The 21,723-nt window shown below is 40.7% G+C and overlaps 2 protein-coding genes across 6 annotated transcripts; one reads left to right on the plus strand and one right to left on the minus strand.

Moving 5' to 3' along the window:
• Window positions 1-581: 581 nt before the first annotated feature.
• lyve1a (lymphatic vessel endothelial hyaluronic receptor 1a) lies at window positions 582-3,580 on the plus strand. The gene is made up of 6 exons (XM_057333150.1): window positions 582-925; window positions 1,366-1,528; window positions 1,616-1,755; window positions 2,586-2,783; window positions 2,877-2,952; window positions 3,057-3,580. The coding sequence occupies exons 1-6, from the start codon at window positions 847-849 to the stop codon at window positions 3,226-3,228; spliced, it is 828 nt and encodes a 275-aa protein (XP_057189133.1). The 5' UTR covers window positions 582-846; the 3' UTR covers window positions 3,229-3,580.
• An 838-nt stretch (window positions 3,581-4,418) lies between these two features.
• ampd3a (adenosine monophosphate deaminase 3a) lies at window positions 4,419-20,219 on the minus strand. 5 transcript variants are annotated; one of them, XM_057333106.1, is made up of 17 exons: window positions 20,139-20,180; window positions 19,747-19,819; window positions 18,349-18,590; window positions 16,920-17,142; window positions 16,264-16,441; window positions 15,999-16,164; window positions 11,559-11,778; window positions 11,350-11,479; window positions 11,080-11,274; window positions 10,879-11,010; window positions 10,598-10,761; window positions 9,752-9,878; window positions 9,201-9,364; window positions 7,525-7,645; window positions 5,845-6,018; window positions 5,374-5,484; window positions 4,419-5,300 (listed from the first exon to the last, which is right to left on the minus strand). In XM_057333106.1, the coding sequence occupies exons 3-17, from the start codon at window positions 18,392-18,394 to the stop codon at window positions 5,130-5,132; spliced, it is 2,322 nt and encodes a 773-aa protein (XP_057189089.1). In that variant the 5' UTR covers window positions 18,395-18,590; window positions 19,747-19,819; window positions 20,139-20,180; the 3' UTR covers window positions 4,419-5,129. The 5 variants fall into 5 exon arrangements, with proteins under 5 accessions (XP_057189089.1, XP_057189109.1, XP_057189080.1 ...); XM_057333126.1 differs by lacking the exon at window positions 18,349-18,590 and having other exon boundaries at window positions 9,237-9,364; window positions 20,139-20,219; XM_057333097.1 differs by lacking the exon at window positions 18,349-18,590 and having other exon boundaries at window positions 20,139-20,219.
• Window positions 20,220-21,723: the final 1,504 nt, after the last annotated feature.

Here is a 21,723-nt window from a genome sequence, read left to right on the forward strand (position 1 = left end):
TGCGTGTGCGTGTGTGTTAGAGAGATGTTTTGCCGGACGTGTGATAGAGCCTTGTCTCCATGTCTGTGTTCTATCACAGGAAGTTAGATGAACCCTGTTAATAAGCCAGCACTAGGGGAACAGGAGGAAATTGTCCATTTGTGAGAGCAAAGTTGAACAAACATCTCTAGAAGTCACATCAATAATCTCGACTTCATCTTCATAAACGCTGCATGGCGAATATTTTGAAAGTGACTTGATAAGGATCATGTAGACATTATAGTCTAGGAGGTTCTCAGTCCGGTTAACTGATGATTTCTCATCAAAGATGACAATATATTATATGGACTATTCTTTCCATTCTTAATTCAAATCTACAGTATAGTCTTACTGTGTCATCAAATGTCTTATTCGTGTCTATTTTTTTCTCCTAAGCAATCTTAGGAGAAACATCTCAGGCAAAGTTGATGCCACAATAAAACCTCCAGAGATTAAAGAGCAACATTAAGTTAAAACATTTTCCTCTCAATTATGGATTTCCTCTCTTCACCGTAACTGCTATGACATCAAGACATGGAAATACAGCGTGGCACAGTGCGTCAGCAGGTCTTCAGTCATCACCGAGCGATCCTCTCTCCTTGGCCTGAAGGGGACTCCTGAAGAGCCGGTGCAGAGATGCCAGCGCACCTCCTGTTTCCTCTTCCCTGGCTCGGCAGCTCGGTCGTGACACTTTGTACAGGTCACTGATGAAATAACCGCCTCTCCACGCACAGGCCGCACCCCTGGGGAGTTTAGCCTTCCTATAACCTCTCCGCTTGGCACTCGGATGCAGATCACAGAACACTGCTCAGAAACTCGGTCTTCAACATGGCGAGTGTGTGGATGCTGCTGCTTTTGAAGAGTTTTTTTATGTGTGGTCTGTCCTTGGATACCAAACTGATCAAAGGTAAAATTGTTTGTGAGTTACTTAAATACATTGTTTGTGGAAAATGAGCTGTTTGTGCTATTTACAAAATTGAGATTTTTACAATGGGTATAGATTGAAGAGCATGGTTAGAAATTGATTCTATTTACATTTAAGTATTTACTTGTTATTTTTTGCTGAGAAAACCAGACTACAAGGAACATCCAGGTTGTTTGATGGTGGTCAATTATCTTTGTCTATCTACCGAAACTAACTAACTGAGGAGATCTTGGTAGTTAATAGACTGGTTTGGTAACCCGTTATGGCATCCCATGCTAAAGACCAGCATCCAAACTAAAGAAAATGATCTCCTCAACAAAGCTGTGTGCTTTAAATAACAAAAACCTCACAGTTCAATCTTTTTACATTTTTATATACTAAAAAATAATTCTTCAATTTCTTGTTCTCTCTTTGATGAACAGTGTACCCTAAACAGCCCATCCTTGGCGTTTTTCAAGCTTCCCTGGGAAATAAATACGAATTAAACGCATCAGCAGCCCGAGATGTTTGCGAGCATCTGGGTGTGACTATTGCAAGCAAAGCCCAAGTGGTGGAAGCCCAGAAACATGGTCTTGAAACATGCAGGTAAAGACAGTGATTTGGTTTTATATATATAATTATAAATATCTAAAATTGTACTTTTACAAATTATTGCCATTTTTTAAATCTCAGGTTTGGGTGGATAGATGAACAAATTGCTGTTGTCCCAAGAGTTCAAGTTAAGTCGAACTGTGGCAGCGGTGAAGTCGGGGTTGTCGCGTGGCGGGCAGATGTCAATACGAAGTTTGATGTCTTTTGCTTCAATTTAATAGGTAAAACATTTTCCTCGATCATTTTTAAATTATAAGGTTTAATATCAACTCTCTTGTCTTAATGATTGCCAATTAAAGTGATACACCACCCAAAAATGAAAATTCTGTCATGAATGACTCCCCATAAATTGTTCCAAACCTGTATAGGTTTCTTTGTTCTGTTGAACACAAAGAAAGATATTTGGAAAAATGTTAGCAACTGGGATTTCTGGGGCACTATTGACTACCATAGTATGAAAATTAAATGGTAGTCAGGGGTGTCCCAGAACTGTTTGCTTTCCTACATTCTTCAAAATATCTCATTCTGTGTTCAACAGAACAAAAAAACGATACAATATTTTTTCCTACTATGGTAGTCAGTGATGTCCCAGAAATCTCAGTTGCTAACATTTTTCCAAGTCTCCTTCTTTGTGTTGATCAGAACAAAGAAATGTATACAGGTTTGGAACAACTTGAGGGTTAGTAAATAATGACAGAATTTTCATTTTTGGTTGAACTGTTCCTTTAATATAACCTGTATTTTATTATAGGTTATATAATGCCTGTATTTCATTATAGGAATAAGTTTGTGGTTACTGTCTGCCCAATGTGTTTTAAATGCGCTCCCTTCCAAGTGTGTGTCACTTGGCATCAAAGCAAGTTGTTAGTGTGCTAAGGAAATAGGAAATTTTGAATGTGACATCATCATAGATTTGTTTGAAGACCACAGATGTGGTCAAAGGAAGGACGTGAGTAGGATGAATTGGCGAATGTCTGAACTAGGAAAGTGTCACAGATTTGGTTCAATTGCTGTGGCTTATGTAACAAGCCTATACTGGTTCTGTTTGCAGATTTTGAGATCCAAAATCAGGCCATGACCGCAGACCAAAAGAGCACAGAGAAGCCAATAACAACCACTCCAAAAGCATCCACATCATCTCCACTCAGTTCTTTTTCTATTCCTCCCGCCCTCTCTCACAACCCCAACCCTAATGAAATAGAAGTAGAGAGACATTTGCCTATGAGTGGTACTCCGGCCTCAGTTGGCGGTAAGAGATGACTATAGTATAAGCACAGTTTTTGAGCATATATCAACACTTATGCATGTTTGTTTTACCGTTTTCTGTTTTTTTGATCCACAGTTGTTCCAGTTGCCTTATTGATCACCGTCACCTTTGTTGCCCTATTGGCTGTATTTCTTGCACTTCATTTCAAAATGTAAGTCACTTTTGACCATTTGTTGACAAAGTGTATCGTACACTCCAAAGAAAGGTGCTAAAGGATTCTTCATTTTAGATACATAACATGTCTCTGTGCCACAGGAACAGAAGCTGCCGGATGTTCCGTGATGCTGAGCGGCGACAGGAGGACATTGAGACAGAGGTTTGGAAGCACTGCAGTGAAAAAGACCTACAGAAGACACAGGAGGAGAACGTGCAGGAGAAAGAAGAAGAAAACGACAGCAACAGCAGCAGTTCTCCTGACCAAGACTGAAAGTAGTGCTTTTCTTGCTATTTAACCAAACATGGACCCGTGGAGCGTTACCAGTGTGTGTCAGAATGCCGAAGTTCTGTCCCAAAATAGCACAGATATGTTTATTTATATGTGAGCTGTGATTGATGTATTATTACATTCAATATTTTTATAGTTTTACTGTTTTTTAGATGTTTAATAATTAAAAATTCCACAATAAATTTCAGTGTTGTTTTGCTTGAGAATGGATGTATTGATGCTATGCTCCCCTTCCTCATTTTTTCAAACTTATGGAGTTAGAGAATATATTTGAATTAGATTAACGTTTTTATAGATTAAACTCTCTACTGATTAAACAAACAATTTACTTGTGACAATATACTGTACATATTTATTTCAATGTAAAAACGTAAACATTTACATTTTACACTTTTACTTTTTGTCTCAGTAAGCATATAGTATTCTAAAAAATATCTTTAAACATCTTATAGAATACTATACTGTATAATGTATATTTATAGCCAAGTGTAGTCTTATAACACTATAAAGCTACTGTATAAATAATCTATTTATTTTGGAGTATATTGGGTTTTCTTTATGTAAACCTAGATTGAGGAAATGATGTATTATCTACAATTTAATATACACCAACACCAACATGAACCAACGATTCACACACAGGCACACGTTCACATTTCAAATATGATCATTTAATACAATAAAAATGCCACTCAAAAAACAGGTGTGTAAACCAGAAAATATAAAAAAAATATATATATAGAAAATATTGGTTTCATTCAGTGATAAAACTTATTTGATTAATATCCTCTATAATAAAATTAAACTAAAGTGTATCCGGGTTCATAAACAAACTTACATATGATCACTAAAATTAAACTAAAGTATAATATATTTGCAATTATTTTGTCTATTGTTTTGTTTTCAGATTTTGTTCCCTTAGGGGTTAAGATTTAGATTTGTTTTGCATAGGAGGTAGCAAAATCTGACAAGGTATCACAGGGAAGGCTGGCGATCTGTGAAGTCACTGCTGGCATATTTATTTCACATCATAACTGCTTTTATTTTAAATAGCCAAGCACTTCTAAATACTTGCAATGAAGTTATGAGCAAGGTACAACAGAACATGTATGACTGTACATGACACAAGACAGTGAATTAATTCAATGAGAAAACACACAGAACACAGCATCGTCATTATATATTTTTATATTTATATATTTTAAGGCAGTTAAAAAATAATTTGCAATACATACAACAACAAAAAAACTAAATGTATTCTGTTTGTCGCTGTGAAATTTTTAACCGTGTCATCAGCATTTTACTTTTGCATACATTTCAGGCACTGCGTTTACACGCAATAAAAAAAAAACATACGAGTTAATCCAAACAATATTTCGTTTTATACAAACATTATTCTATATCCTACGTTCGAGTCGCAACCTTGTTTTTGCAGTCTATTTTTCCATCATTGACAGGACAGTTAATAAGGGAAGATCTGTAATTCACAGCTCTGACCTAACCATACATCTTTTCATATCTGCGAATATACTATGGCTATTTCTTCTGTCTGACACCGCGCATTGTAAGGGAAAGCAGAATGGCCCACACATCATTCATTGCCAGCATCTTTATATATTTTGAACAGACATACATGGTTGAGGATATGACTCATAAATCTCCACGGGGGGAGGCAGAGCCCCTCTTAAGTAATATCATGTAATGCCAATCCCTTTTTGAAAGGCCAACTTTACGCTGAAAACATCGCATACGCAGGCAATAGTGTATGTGCGAAGGCTGGGTAAATCATAAGTGCATTACATCTGAGTCCCTGTGTGCATACAATGCTACTGTATAAGAAAGCAACCATGCATGAGCACAGTCTGCGAGACTATGTGAAAAAGCTACTGTGATCCATTGACCTCTGATTTTACTGCATCCACAAGGAAACTGAGTTCATTACACAGTGTCTCATGCCTGTAGGCCATGCGGATCTGGGCGACGTTGGTCCGCCGAATGTCATTTCCCTCAGGGCCGTCCTTCAGGTAATTCGCCCCGATGAAGTGCTTTTTGTCCTGTTGAAGAGGGCAAAGACACTTCAGTGCTGTGCTGTTGAAATATTTGCATAAATGTTTAAGAGAGCACTACCTCATGGGAAAGGCCACTCTGTAAGACGCTGTTCCTGGCGATCTCGCACACGTCACATGTGCTAAACTTCCAGAGCTGGGCTGCGATGGCATACTCCTCCATTAAAGCCTCCTGCAGTATGCGGTACACACCGCAAAACAGTTAAAGGGAAAGTAGATACGAAGCCACTGATATGTGACTTTAACCCGTGTAAACATCGTTTTAAATCGAAAAGAGTCCACACCCTAACTGTAACACTACAGAGAAAAAATACAGTTTGTACTTCTAAAGCGTTTTTTTGCGTTTTGCTGATGAACGATAAATCACTGACAGCCAATCAAAATCCACCAAAATGCAACTGCAGTGTGTGAGCTTAGAATAAACAATGTTATCGTCCATTGATGGGGACACAGAAATCTTAGTTATACGGATAGGAGCGGCTTGGCATGACTTAGGACATTGATGTCATTATGGGATGGTCGTGTGTCTGACCTTTGTGTAGTGGAACTGCAAAGGGTCATCAGTGGAGAGAGACACACACAGACCCTTATGTAGAAACTCCCTTAAGGGGCTCTTGGAGTATTCCAGAAACAGACTGTTGTTACTCAGAGGAGACATGGCAATGGGCACTTGAGCAAGATAATACAGGTACTGCAGCACAGGACTCTAAGACAAAACACACACGTGCACACACACACACGTTATCTTTGATAGAACTCATCTACCAATACACATATTTAAATAAAAGGAGCAGTTCACCCTAAACTTTAAAATTCTGACTTGCATTACACAGTGTAACAAATTGTTGTTTCGCCCGACCTTTTTATAGTACAATTCTGTGGTGCTAATTATTGTGGTACTAGTTATTTTCATGTAGCATCAATGTTTTAATGTATATTTAGCGCAAGTAAATGTTGATCTTATATCATTAACTACGATATATCGGTGTATTGCAAATAAACAAAGACTGAACAAATTTTCACATATTTTAAAAATTATTTTCCAATTGTCACTGTCAGACAATTCTAGAAATTTCTGTAGCACGGGGAAGGTGGGATGAAGCGATAATGGGTGACTACGTCTGGAACTTTGTTTGTGAGGACTATTAGTCATAAAAGACAAAAACCATCAAAAGTACACTTCTGTTTTTAGTTTTGGACAACTAATTTTTAAACTGTTGTTTTGAGCTCATTGTTATGGCAGTATCTTGTCATTTCTGCTTACAAGTAATGGCTGAAATACACTACAAGACTTTTAAAATCTGAACAGATTTTTTTTAAACTATCATACAGTTCAGTTTCAGATAGAAACACACTAACTGATCAAATCTGCAGACTAGCATAGACTTTCTGCAACAAGTCCAGACAGAAAATCTGGGCAAAATCTGAGAAAAAGTCTTGTTGTGTATTTTAGCCTTAATAATACTGAAATGTATAAATGTGTGAAAATATAAAAAAATGTTTGTTTTTTGTGAGTACTGTCAATGTTAAAACAAATAATGTGATTTTCGTATTCAACATGCTAAACTTCATAAAGATACAGTAAAAATTAAAGCGAAACAATTTTCATTTTTCTATTTTTTTTTAATGACTAATCGAGGTACTTTATAACTGTAGCTACGGAACTGAAATTAGAACGACAGATGACTTGTTCGCGTGATTCAGAGTCGACTCCTTTTTTCCCCAAGCCAATAACTTTGCTATTCGTTTCGTTCACTTTCAGCTTTACAACTTGGCAGACTGCTTACATTCACACACAGCAACATTACACACCGCATGAAATGTATTTTTGAGGAAATAGCACTGAAAAGGCGTGGACACAGCGACGGACCTTATTGCAGATGCATTTGTAAAAGTTTCCTCTTCTGACGCAAACTTTATGGGTGGAGAGTATTTAAATGAATCTTTAAATGATTTACAAAGGTTTGCGCAATATTTGTGGCTTTATTTAAAGCAAAAAAAAGCATGTCTTAAACCCAATGCTAATGATTGCGTTGGTCATTATGGGAATGAGATACTGCGCCTTGTTAGTAAATCACTGGCAGAAATTTCCACTACCATCTGCGTTTTTTTTTACTGCGCTCTCACGCTATTTTGCCTCGTTTTGTAAATCTGGCCCCTTATTTGTTTTCGTGTGGCCATGCAAGACTGTGAATAGCTTGATCTAATTTACCTTCTTGAGGTTTAAGCCATGGGAGATGTTGTCTGCGGTGAGGAAAGCTGAAACCAGGTGGGTGATTGAACCAGCTTCACCACAGTGAGGACGAAACTGAAAGGTACTAAGGCCACGTTCCCTGTGAAAAAATAACAAAGAAAGCAGAATAATGTATTTATCAAGTGAGAAGATAGACCGTTTGGCCTAAACAACACTTAAAAATATCCCAGTTGTAAACCGATGAGTGTATTCTACTGACACAGATGTACATGTCTTTATTGTACAGATGTCCTAAAGCAGTGGTTCTCAACCAGGGGGGCGTAGAGGTACTGCAGGTGGGGCGCGACGGTTCCCCCGAAACCCCAACCTTTGGAACTCAATCGCAAATGCACAGAGGAACGCGACTGCAAACTGAGGGTAATGTTCCATCTGCGCGCATAAGCGGCCACTCAGACTCATTGTAGATCCTGCGCAGTGCAATTTTAGGCTGCGCACAAAAGCTTAATATCTACAAAGTAGGCAAATGTCCACTCAGGAAGCAGCAGCAATTACCTCTACATCATCTCAAGAAACAGGTAGATCTTATAAGTTATGTATGTTCATAAATATATGATGTATTTATAATTATATTTCCCCAAACAAAGAGGATGCCTACCTGACAAACCCATTGAAGCCTCGGACCTCCTTTCCCCCTACCCATATTCTTGACTGCTCCTCTGTCACGCTTAAAGTGTAGGAAATGCCTTCTTATTGGGCAATTAAACTGTGCTGAAATATTGGGATTATAACACCTAGTACTAAACGAATCTGTCTTTACTGTAATTTCAGAATAAGCGCTATTCTCTCTCTCTCCCGATGAGTTCAGAGTGCGTGTAAATAAAGTGCCTTTTCATATGTCTAAACTTGGACGGCTGTTTAAAGCTGTTGAGTTATTAAAGATGTAAAGCGCTATTTTCGACAGGCAAATGACACCACTCCGCTTCTGTATTATAAACCACAAATAAACTCTCGCTCGTGTTAAAATCAATGAAAAGAGCACCGCTCTCGTGATCTGGCAGATTAATCCTTTTGGAATAATGCCCAAAACACTTTAATTTTGTAATGGTTTTATGCAAAAGGCTAATGGTTCATAATGGTATTTTAATGGAAACCATTCATTTCTGTGATGGTTTCTTTTGTTTGTATCAGCAGGGTTGTTACATTTATAATCTGATGTCTTGAGATCAATCTGTCATTTACAGGTATTTTCTGCTTCTTTATATACTTTATATATATAAACTAAATCTAACATATTTTACAGATTATTTTATCTATCTTCAATGTACAGTATGGGGGGGAGGCGCCGGTTCTTTAAATGGGTTGACGGGGGGCGTGACCATGAAAAGGTTGAGAACCACTGTCCTAAAGCATAGCAGAACGCGCGCACGCACACACGCACGCACACACACGCACACACACACACACACGCACGCACACACACACGTACACGCAACTGGAAACATTTTTCTGTCCATGCTGGTATACGCACATGGAATACTACAGTACATTTATGTTATTTAGAATACCTTTGTGCAATGTAAAAATAACTTTTTTATAATAATTCTTAATAAATAAATCTTCACTAATGTTATGAGATTTTTATGGATTTTTCCAGTTGGTAAGCATTCCTTGAACAGACATCATGCAGCACATACTTCCTGAGGTTGTTGAGCACCATGATGTTAGCATACATGTGGAAGAGGTAGTAGCTATAGGGTGGGTTCTCATCTGTGGTCCACTGCTCAGGTTTGGGGCTCTTAAAAGAGAACATGTGATCGCTGTGCTTGGATTCATCATCCACACTGTCAAAGCCAGTCACCTGAGAAAGAGAGACATCCCTAACACTGTTCATGAATGAGCCAAAAACTCTCCCCAACAGATCTAAAATGACGTTTCAATGAATACAGTTCAATAAATATTGATCATAGACTCTGAATTTCTTAAAAGCAACCTGTGTGTGTGTGTGTGCACGTGCGTGTATTTTCTGAAATGATAATATTCTGACCTGAGAGTACAGACATATATTTGTGCTGTAGGATTTTAACTTGTCTCCAATAACTGCTTTAAAGAAATTCAGATCCTACGATCTATAAATTTGATATTAAAAACAAGGAAATTTAGCTCTTCTCATGTACTAATTTTCCGTATAACTGCATTGATTAAAAAAAAATTGTTTAAGATTTCTATCATTAACCTATAAACTTACATATTGTAGAAATACGTGGAGCTCTTTGTGCTTCTGGGGGTTCACTGTAGCTTCAAAGAGAGGAAGGAAAATGTTCTCAAGCATCTTGGCAAAATTGGGAACCAGCTTACGTGATTTGAAAATGTCACTGAAAGAAATCATTAAAGAGCATTTCTGTCAGGACCACTGTCGTCAAATATTTAACAATAGCAATATTTAAGGTTGGCGGAATGAAACTGTTCTGTGCAAACTCTCCGCCCGTCCATGCAGCCTTGCATGGACAAAGCGGGAGCGCAGCAATACATGTCCGCCCACCTGGGGAACTAGAACAGTTCATGATGCGTAACAGGATTGAATTAAAATGATCCGACAGATACAGGCAGATATGGAGGAGATGGGGATGGAGGTGGGTTTTGAGTGCAGCACGATTAAGCAGCTGATAAGGAGCAAAGAAATGCAACTTAAATAGGACGCAGTCTAGTGTGTGTTGTATGACTATTGGTTAACGTTGAGTAGCTGCACCTGATGTGGTCGGCTGATGCAAGCTAGACTCGCGTGACCTGCCAGAACTAACGCTACGCTTGATATTTGTGAGACAACCAAAAAAACGTCCACGTAAAGCTGCAATTCATAATGTTTGCCTCTCTATTGCCATCTTTGTTTGAAGGTTACTTTATGTATCTTTAGTGTCATACTTTACAGTGACATCAAATCGACATTTCCCGTAATATCCTAGCTCAATTTTAAATCATTGTTTTAAGCTTACCATTGTAAATCAGGTGTAAGGAAAGGAGACAGTTCTGAACACTGTTTTTATGTATACTTGCTAACAAACTTTCTTGATTTAAAAAAAGCTACAATACTTACTAAATTCTTGGCACTTGAATGACCCAGTGCATGTTTGGAGAGTAGACTTTGTGCTGAATGAACCAATGCGAGAGGCTTTGCCACTCCTCAGGTGAACGTCCGTAGATGGACAGTCGTGGTTCAGCGTGCTGATACTTGCTCTCCTCCAGATTATGTGCTACCTCCTAAAAAGGCAAGGATGCAAGCAAGACTCTTCGATGAGTATTATATTTAGGCGCTTTTTGACACAATTGATTTGAGGTTTGACGTTTGTAACAGCAATAATAATAATACCATAATACCTTGATCAAGCGTGCAAAATACTCCCCCTCGATGTAGTTGTCGGCCTTCAAGTATATTTCGCGCAGCTCACTGGCGCCTACCGGATTGTATTTGGAGTTGAATTTGTCAAAGCGGTGAAATGTTTGCCTGCCCTGCAAATACAGTAAAACACTAAAGCGATACAGTTCACAATAACACAAAGACAAAGTAGCGTTACTTACGGCATGAACATCTAAGGAGTCCACAGTGAGGTCATAAGGGTCCATGTTCAAGTTGTTAAACACTTGCTTGAGAGTAAGTTTCTGCCCTGCCTTCTCCAGCACAACCCTGTCCGCATCAGATTTATATGTGGTTTGGATGAAATTAAGGAGGTGCTTTTGGTTCATACAGGCAGCTGCGTGGATGTGCGTGTCTACCTGCAAGCAGCCATGCGTGTTTAGGCGACATGGGAAACCACAAATACAAGTACTTTAGTGTGTACAAAATCATACCTTCCTGACATTGTAGAAATCTCTGTGAGGAACGCGCTTGAGTTCCTTCAGTTCCGCCATTTCGTTCAACATTTCATGGAGGTAAAACTTTGATCCAAGAAAGTTCAGTCGTCTATGGCAGTAGGTCTTACTGTTGAAAGAGGAAACACATTTAGCATTACTTCAGGTTTTCAAAAATGGATGATGTCGGTGGACGGTTGGAGGCTTACGTAGGCCCATCGATGATCATGGCGAGCACATGACTCATGTCTATGGCAAACGTCTCCAGGTCTGGGTAAGGCAGACAGTGTGGTTTGTTAATGCTCAGAGCTTCAATGTTTTCATATACGTAAATTATGCCATCCTTCATCTTCAATTGATAGTTGAGGTTCTCTGGAATATTCTCCATGCTGTATGGGTCCTCTCCCTCACCGGGGCAAGGGCAGATATCTGTGAAGAGCAGGCAAGTTCATAATGCTGAAAACACCAATATACAATGGTTATTCTGGTTTGGTAATGTTGGATCATCTTGTAACTATTTCAGGCAAACATAGATTCTTAAAGATAGCATAGGAAAAAAATTAAATTCTTGCATCATTACAAACCATTATGACTTTCTTTATTCTGCAGAACACAAAAGCTGCACACATCTGACCATTTTTTTCTTACTCTCGACCTCAACCTGTCTACAAAAGACACAACACATGCTCCCTCACAGGTCATCTTTAGGCGTAACCTATGCTCACTTTCTCCCTTGCGCTTTTCCTCGGCGGTTTCATCCGCAATCCCTCCCCCGAAGCAGCTCTCACAACTGTATGTTAACAGTGCTACTAACAGTCTATGTTCCACTCTAACATCCTGCCTAGACAATTTATGCCCACTCACCTCTAGACCAGCACGGGCGATGCCCTCTGCCCCCTGGCTATCTGATGTTCTCTGTGAGCATCGCTCCAGGCTCAGGGCTGCTGAAAGAAAGTGGCGCAAATCAAATGACCCCACTGACCTTTGTCAGTATCAGTCTCTTCTCTTTTCATTCTCCACTGATGTCTTCTCTGCTAAAATTCACTACAATCACTCTAGGAACAACAGTGCATCTTACTCTTGTACTCTCTTTAAAACCTTCTCTGCTCTTCTTTGTCCACCTGCCCCCCTACCTATGTCAGCTTTAACAGCTGATGATTTGCTCCTTTCTTTATAAACAAAACAACTCCCATTAGCAGCCAGTTCTCCACACCGCCTCCTCCAAACGTGTCCTAACTTCTGACTCCCACACACTCCCCTCATTCTCTCTACTATCTGAAGCTGACGTTTCTAAGGTCATCCTCTCTAACCGCCCGACTACCTGCCCGCTAGATCCCATCCCCACCCATCTCCTTCAGGCTGTCGCTCTATCAGTTGTCCCTACTCTCACCCATATTATCAACACCTCTCTCCATGCTGGAACATTTCCCACAGCTTTTAAGGAGGCCCGCTGTGACGTGGGAGGCGGGACGAGAGCCATGAGGGAACGACGCGAGGCCAGTGGCGCGAGTGATAATGAGTGTCAGCTGTGCGTTACACCCGTCTTGCATCTCTCACGGAGGAGCTCCGGAAGCATAAGAGGAGGAGTGACAGGAAGGTACGACGAGAGAGGACCAGGCCTGGGCATTGTATGTGTTTTAGTTATGTTTGTGTAACCCTTTACTTTGGTTTATGCTTGGTTTATGTTATTAAAGTTTTGGTTATCGTAAAAAAAAAAAAATCTGGTCCGGTTCCCCGACACACTGTCACTCGGTCCTCAGCCAGCCGAGAGGCTCTTCCTCGCGGTGCCATGCGGTGGTACTGGACGCTTGGTGGACATCCCGATCCTCCTCCGCCTCCTGGCGGCCAGCGATGGCTCCTTCGGCTGAGGGCAGCGGGTCTCCCGTTCCCTGCTCCTCCCCTTCATGGCGGATGGCAGCAGGCTCCGGCCCACGGCAAACGGCGCCGACCCTTGGCTCCCTCCCGGACGGCAACCACCCCACCTCGGCCCACGAGCATGGCCGCGAGGTCTTCGTCCCATCCGAACACACGATCCAGCACCACCGCCTCGGGCAGCCACTCGTGGACTTCCCTCGTCCGCGCTGCCCGAACTCAGCACCACGATCCCCCTCAGCGGCGAGGGCTCTCCGACAGCATGTCTCTCCTTCCTCCTGGGTTTCAGCACCACTGTAACAATGTTCAAAGTAAGGAAGGAAGGAGGCAGGAACCGGCGAACGATAACCAAAACTTTAATAACATAAACAAAGCATAAACAAAAATAAAGGGCCGACAGCTACCTCATGGTCAACTGCCGGCCACACAAACATAAATAAAACTTAACAAAATGTCCAGGCATGGTCCTCTCTCGTCGTACCTTCCTGTCGCTCCTCCTCTTATGCTTCCGGAGCTCCTCCATGAGAGATGCGAGACCGGTGTAACGCACAGCTGACACTCATTATCACTCGCGCCACCGGCCTCGCGTCGTTCCCTCACGGCTCTCGTCCCGCCTCCCTCGTCACACCCGCATAACCCCACTTCTGAAGAAACCCAAACTTGATCCTGCACTTGCAGAAAGCTACAGGCCAGTATCTCTCCATCCACTCATTGCTAAGTCTCTGGAGCTTGTTGTGTTCAACCAACTCTCCTCCTTCCTCACTCAGAATAATCTCCTAGACAACAACCAGTCAGGTTTCAAGACTGGTCATTCAACTGAAACTGCCCTACTCTCTGTCATCGAAGCTCTGAGACTGGCCAGGGCAGCCCCTAAATCATCGGTACTCATCCTGCTAGATCTATCTGCTGCTTTTGACACCATTAATCACAACATCCTCTTGTCGACCATTAGATGGGTGTCTCGGGAACGGTGCTCCAATGGTTTAAGTCTCACCTTTCGGGTAGCTCATTCAGAGTATTATGGAGCGGTGTGGTCTCTGAGCCTCAACATCTCACTACTGGGGTACCCCAGGGCTCGGTGCTTGGACAAACTGCTTTTTTCAATATACTGTAAATGGCATCTCTAGAATCGGTCATTCGGAAACATGGCTCTTCCTATCACTGCTATGCAGATGACACACAACACCACTTTTCCTTTCAGCCAGACGATCCAACAGTATCTGCTCTCATCTCTGCATGCCTGAGTGATATTTCACTCTGGATGAAAGACCATCACTTGCAACTGAACCTTGCAAAGACTGAACTGCTTGTGATCTCAGCTGACCCAAAGATTCATCACAACCTCTCCATTGAACTAGGGTCATCAACCATTTCACCTTCCAGGAAAGCCAGGAATGTTGTAGTATTAATTGATGACCAGTTAAGCTTCACGGACCATGTTGCCAGCACGACCCGGTCATGTAGATATGTCCTGTACAACATTAGGAAAATTAGACCTTTCCTATCAGAGCATGCTACGCAAGTCCTGGTACAAGCTCTGGTCCTTTCCAGACTGGACTATAGTAATGCTCTCCTGACTGGCCTTCCAGCTTGCACAACCAAACCTCTGCAAATGATCCAGAGTGCAGCGGTAAGATTGGTCTTTAATGAGTTGAAGAGAGCACACGTTACACCGCTCTTCATCAGGCACCCCCAAAGTACACTTACTAATTCAGACATATGTACCATTCAGATCCTCTGCGAGCGAACATCATCTTGTGGTGCCACCCCAAAAAGGCACAAAATCACTTTCACACACCTTAAATGGAACTGTTCCACGATGGTGGAATGGGCTGCCTGTTTCTATAAGAACAGCGGAATCTTTAGCCATCTTTAAGAATTGGCTAAAGACACATCTCTTTCATCAACACCTGACACAATAACTCAGACTCCTCTTGCTATCCTTTTACTATTTCTTCTTTTCTTTAAAAAAAATTACTGCAAGTATTGTCTATATGTTTTCATTTATATAGCTTCTTGCACTGTGTCAATCAAACTGAGGCCAGTTCTATGGCACTTACACATTGCTGCCCTTTTGTTGCACTGATTGCTACCACTGTTATGCCTCATTTGTAAGTCACTTTGGATAAAAGCCTCTGCTAAATGACTAAATGTAAATCTAAATGTACATGTAAAAGAAGATATTTTGATGAACGTTGGTAACCAAACAACACTGGCCCCGATGACTTGTCCTACCCCATCCACCGAGATATTTCTCAAAATAATGTTTCACATCTTGACCAGGGTAGTCGTGTTGGCAACCAGCACCCCAATGCAAATTTTTAAAAACATTTATTCACCCTCATACCACTCCGAACCTTTATATTTGCAACACACAAAAAAACATATTTTGAGAAACGTCTCAGCGGTTTTGTGTCCATACAATGGAAGTAAAAAAAGGCCAGTGTTGTGTGGTTACCAACGTCCTTCAAAATATCTTCTTTTGTGTTCTGTAGAATAAAAAAGTCATTCAGGTTTGGAATGACATAAAGGGGAATAAATGATGAAAGAATTCTCATTTTGGGGTCAACTATCCAATGTTTTTAGCTGTATAAGCTTTCATGACTTATTAATGTTGAATTCTTGGAAAACAAACAAAAATAGCCTGAAATTCTTGTAAACAGAAATTCTTATAAACAGACATTCCACTGCAATGTTCACAGAAGCTAAAATAAGTCTAAACAGAGGACATCATTAGTCTCTATGTCAAGTCTGGTTTTTATGACGCAGATACAAACCTGGAAGAATTTCATCCTCTTCTCTCCACGTTTCATTTGCAGCAATACACAAAAACTGTGTGGTGGTCCGGGGAAAGCAGTGATATGCCAGTTTTGAGTATTTTTCTCGAATAAATAAAGCTTTCAGGAGACTTTTAGCTGCTTGCTCATAGTCCTCGACGGTTATCTGCAAGTGCACAGCGATTGAGACGAGTCAGTTTTTCACCAGCTGTTAAAAAAATGAAAAGCGTATTTACAGAGAGTGGCGATTTTTATTAATACACACCCCAGCACAGTAGTCCCCACTGATGATCACTCTTTGGAACTCTGGGAGTTTTTGTGGAATCAAGGGGCAAGAAGATCCAGGAGACACGAGGGGCATCACCACACCCTGCACTCTATCTGTACTTAATGGGATTTGCAGTGACATCGACTGGGATCGAATAATCTGAAAACTCTTCTTCCTATAAGGATTAAAATGAAGTTGTGTGAAATAATTGATAAACGAAAATATCATGACATCAAATAAACATCATTAAAAAGACTCCTTTACTAACCCATTGTATCCTTCACTAGTCATTTCAAATTTGCATGACTTTCTGCAGAACACAAAGAAGATATTTTGAAAAACGTTGATAGCCAAACAACATTGGCCCTCATTGATTTCCATTGCATGGACCCTGTGACATTTCTCAAAATACCTTCTTTTGTTGTTCACAGAAGAGAGTTAGTCATATCAGGGAGCTTTACACCCTGTCTACACCAGAAACAAGGCATCCGTCGCATCGTGCCACATCTAGCATTGACAAAATTTCAAATTATAATGGGATCTATTGTCTTTTGTGCGGTGTTGACAGAGTGTATCAGAATGAAATGAAGTTGCATCACAGAATTTGTTTTTGGGGGGGGGAAGATGGTGACTAAAGGACCAATGATGCTAACCGTTTGGCACTTTCTTCAGACTGCTGTTCAGCCAGTTCTCTTAGCAGCTCCCTCTGTTTGGCCTCCTGCATGCCGATGGGACAGTCCTCAGGGACCGTATACAAGGACAGGGCATCTTTAGTTTCCTCTTCCTTAAGTGCCGAGGCATACACCTTCTCCGCCAGCAGACGAACCTCCTCATCCACATCACTTAAAGCAATCTTTGGAAACTGGCGAGGCATATCTATACAAGAGGACATTACACGGTTACGTTTAGTTGCTCATATTGTCATCTTCCAAAGCCCCAAACATGTCCCAGTAAAGTGAGGTCATGTTAAAAGCAAACAAACGTTCTAAATATGTTATACCCCGCCACTCAGTTGCTGTCAGTGCTCCAAGACCTTTGATATACGTTTTGTGGCTCGCATCAACACGCTTGTTATAAATAGTCCTGGGATGCCACGAGCATTTCCAAGCTATTGCGTTTGGCCTGTAAAGTCAGTCTCTAGGCCAGTGCACAGCTAGTCTATAAAGACATGTCTGAGTGTGGACAGATCAAGTGTCTGAGCTATGGGTTTGAGTTGATCCGTATTCCCCGAACTGTTAGGAGCAGGGCCCGTCAAATGTTATCCTGGTCGAGAACTTGTATCTACAACAATGACTGTCAGCTGTGTAACCACAGGTGCAACTGACTAAAAACACAGAGGTGGAAAAAGTGCCATCTACTGTAGATATATCGATCGAGAAATAAAACTATGATAAATTTGACCATTTAATAGTATTTTTATACACTGACTGTGACTATTTAAGGTCATGCAAATACAGATTCTTAAAGGGATAGCTCATAGCTCACCAAAAATGACAATTGTTTCATCATTTTATCACTGCAGAACACAAAAGAAGATATTTTGAAGAACGCCGGTAACCAAATAACATTGGTCGCCATTGACTTCAAATGTGTAGACACAAAACAACTGATACATTTCTTTTGTAAAAAAAGTCATACAGAACATGAAGGGGGAATATATGACAGAATTGTTTTTTTAGATAACCTATCCCTTTAAAGGGACAGTTCACCCAAAAATGAAAATTCGGTCATCGTTTACTCACCCTCAGATTGTTCCAAATCTGTATAAATTTCGTTGTTCTGCTACACAAAGGAAGATATTCATAAGAATGTCAGTAACCAAACAGATCTCATCCCCAATTGACTCCCTTAGTACTTATTTTCCCTACTATGGCAGTAAATGGGGGATGAGATCTGTTTGGTTACTGACATTCTTACAAATATCTTCCGCACAACAAAGAAATGTGTGCAGGTTTCCGAACAACCTGAGGGTGAGTAAATGATGACAGAATTTCCATTTTTGGGTGAACTGTTCCTTTAAGTACACTTGATTCCATGTTACATTGACAATCACAGCTACATATATGATGCCTCTGTTCTTACCTTCAGCCCCTGACACCGCCATCTCAGGTCCGGCTGTTCTAAGCATCCGCACTTCAAATATATGTTACCGTGTATACGTTTGACCGTCTGTGTGTGTGATGTGGGCCATGTCCAGTGGCGCTCTGGGAAACTGTTGTTGTTTGAATTCAGTTTTGTTTTCTTGAGTGTCCCTCTCTCTATTTTAGGAGGCCAAAAGCCTCCCATCCACAGAGCTACTAATCCTTCGAATGTGTCAGCAGCGCCTGTCAACAGAAAGCAATCCCAGACAAACGAGACTTTACTCGATCCCCCCAAACCGTCTCGTACATACAAACCTGACTTAAATCCAACATTACGGTCTTACAAATTAAGCTTCAAAAACCAACAGCCCATGTGAGCGGAATGTGGCCAGGACAGCGGGTCTGTTGACATGGCGCTTCCAGGCATCTCTCACCCCCCAGCGCTGACCTTGCTTCGAGCACGTATCATTTCAGCCGCAGATAAACAATCCCGTCGGCCATCAACAGAGCTTCAAGTGGGACACCATGTCATTTATTCTAGAGGTAATCACCCCTGAAACCGATACGTTTTTTTTTACTTGTGAGTGTTGACAGAACAAGAGGTGTTCATGTGGTCCCAGTATAGGGGGGCATGCCCTGTATCTATTTGTATCACGTAAGTTTAAATCCGTAGAATAAAACTCCATTGTCTCCACTGCTTGAGAAACAAAAATATGTCCCACTTCTGCACACACACATAGACAATACAGCTGGCGTGAGAGGAAGTATGTTCACCTGGTCTGAATTTCAAGCCTTATTCAAGCTGATTTTAGCTCATCCTGCCAGACTCCTCTGTTTGTCTACAGACAAAAAAGCACCCGATGGTCTGACCTGAGAATATGAGACTGGTCACATGAGCACCTGGTGGCGTGGGTTTTATTACAAGGCGTGTAAACAAAAGAGGGAGGTTGATTTGACAGCAAGCAGCTTGAATAGATCCTTATCTCGTTCTTATCTATCAGAGGGAGTATTCTGCCGAGGGAACTGTGTGGTGCAAAGCTTTATGGGAGATTGATGCGGAACAGGCAGGGTCTTAATGGCCACCCAGTCTGGAACTGTAATATAATCTGTTTCAATGCCGTGCTGCACAGGGTCGAAAGCTTGTGTAAATAATGAATGATGAACACTGTTTTAATATACCTGTGGGTCTATTTGATGTCCCAGAAAGACTCTGCCATAGTGTGGAATACACACATCAGATAGATAGATAGATAGATAGATAGATAGATAGATAGATAGATAGATAGATAGATAGATAGATAGATAGATAGATAGATAGATAGATAGATAGTTTTAGTTAAATGCATTTGCTAAATTAATAACTGTATAAAAAACAGAGGAGGGTATTAGAATGACTCACCCTTGCTTAAACAGGGGCTGGAGATCTGCTTCACTATAGGGGTCTGAAATTTTCGCATCTTTTGTGTTCAGTCCTGGAAAGAGAGATGATGATGCATCAGAATGTGCAGTACATGAGCAAGGATATCGCTAAAAAACATGATAGATGGTAGTTCTTACAGTAACGTTATTGCAAAAGATGCCATTTTAAAATATTGCAAACAACCGATCAAGAGCTGCTAAATGCTATGAAAATGATAAACTCAAGGTTGTATGCAGACAAAACCTCTTGACCTTTAAAGAACGAACGTCCAGTATGAAGAATAACTAACGCGGTATGTGCGTCATTAACATAAAGCAACTAATAGCATATTGAAATCTGATAAATGTTGATGATCATATTGAAACACTCACCCAAGCTAAGATCTATAAGAACTCCGCGTCCTTACTGCTGCCAGGCTGCGATTATGAAACCTTAACCTATAAAGATGTCCAAGGAAAAAAGCAATTTGCTCATTACTGCCGCCTAGTGACGCTCGAGATATACACATGAGAAACGTCAACTCAAGGCTCCTGAACAGTGCGACACGTGCAGGTTTTTGAAGCTGTAATGTATTGTCGAGATAAATGTAAACATTAGCATGACACCATATTGACGCTAATAACATTATAATAAGTATTTTACATGAATATCAGCGAAATTACTTGGCGCATGCGTAATGCGTATGAAAACAGTAGGTGCTAGTCTAGTCTGCACCAAAGCACTCTTCTGGGTTTAATAAATACTAATATAATACTACAATCAAAGTAACCATCGCTCCTTCCGCTTTGAGGTTTGTAAACTTTTAGGCCCGATTCACATTTAGCGTCTTTTCAGCGCGCATATTCGTTATTTTAAATGTAGATGGGGCGACGCGGTCGCGACACGCATGCGGTGCGACGCGCTCTTTTTTTCAGGCGCGTCGGCGCCGCATCGAGATAAAAAAATCTCAATTTTTTAGAAAGCCGCAAATGCACCGCAGGTCATGTGACACAACCAACCAGCCAATATAGACAAGCTATTAAGAGGTCAAGCTGTGATATTTAAATTCGCTGCAGGTCAAAGTTCACCAAAATTGAAATTGCTAAATTCGTTAAAACTGTTCGCACGCGCTTGCGTTTTCTGCGTTCAGGCTAGTGTTAATGGAACATACGAGCACAGTTGCTTGACCGCATCTGCTAGATTGAAAACAGTCAATATTTCTGAGCCTATTGATGTAGTTCAGCAACATGAAGGCAACTATGTTTAAGAGTTAAAATGTTGCAATATGGTTTCGTGCAAAAGCGCAACTTTCTGTAATGTTTATAAATGGCGTCAAAAGTTAGTTCTGACCAGTCTGTTTCGCTTGGACGATGACTTGCGCGCAGACACAAATCCAAATGTCACATGCCTGAGTACTTGTGTAAACTGTTTCTGTACAGTATGTTTCACCGGGGCGTTTTAAACGAGCACTATCAATCATTTTAATGAAGGTAGAGCTCCACGTAATGGAGACATAAAGCTATGTGGGTGGATTTCTTTGGCTACTTTGAAAACGTAGTTGTGATCTGTCATGTGACGAACAGGTGTATCTTAAATTCAAAAGAACATTCTTATAAAATTGACTGATGTGTCATAAGTACAAAATAGTCAGTTCTGTTATTTTAAACTAGTTTAAAACTGGCCTTAAAGGGACAGTTCACCCAAAAATGAAAACTCTGTCATCATTTACTCACCCTCAAGTTGTTCCCAATCAGTATACATTTACTGATGAACATAGAGAAAGATATTCGGAAGAATGTTAGGAATTTTCCGTTCATTCACAACCACAGTAAGAAATATAGTCTTTTTTTGTTTTGTTGAGCACAAAATGAGATATTTTGAAGAATTTAGGAAAGACGGGTCCTTTGTGTTCAGCAGAACAAAGAAATTTTATACAGGTTTGAAACAACTTCCGGGTGAGTAAATGAAGACAGAATT

Source organism: Triplophysa rosa, linkage group LG1 (assembly GCF_024868665.1).
Source record: "Triplophysa rosa linkage group LG1, Trosa_1v2, whole genome shotgun sequence".
Taxonomy (NCBI): Eukaryota; Metazoa; Chordata; class Actinopteri; order Cypriniformes; family Nemacheilidae; genus Triplophysa; species Triplophysa rosa.

Coding starts and splice junctions, on each gene's coding strand:
- lyve1a (XM_057333150.1), top strand. CDS start 847: ATGGCGAGTGTGTGGATGCTGCTGCTTTTGAAGAGTTTTTTTATGTGT. Junction 926..1,365: donor GGATACCAAACTGATCAAAG/GTAAAATTGTTT, acceptor TTTGATGAACAG/TGTACCCTAAACAGCCCATC. Junction 1,756..2,585: donor CTTTTGCTTCAATTTAATAG/GTAAAACATTTT, acceptor TTCTGTTTGCAG/ATTTTGAGATCCAAAATCAG.
- ampd3a (XM_057333097.1), bottom strand. CDS start 19,804: ATGCGAAAATTTCAGACCCCTATAGTGAAGCAGATCTCCAGCCCCTGT. Junction 9,365..9,751: donor TCCACGTATTTCTACAATAT/GTAAGTTTATAG, acceptor TCTCTTTCTCAG/GTGACTGGCTTTGACAGTGT. Junction 5,485..5,844: donor TGCAGTTCCACTACACAAAG/GTCAGACACACG, acceptor CGCATACTGCAG/GAGGCTTTAATGGAGGAGTA.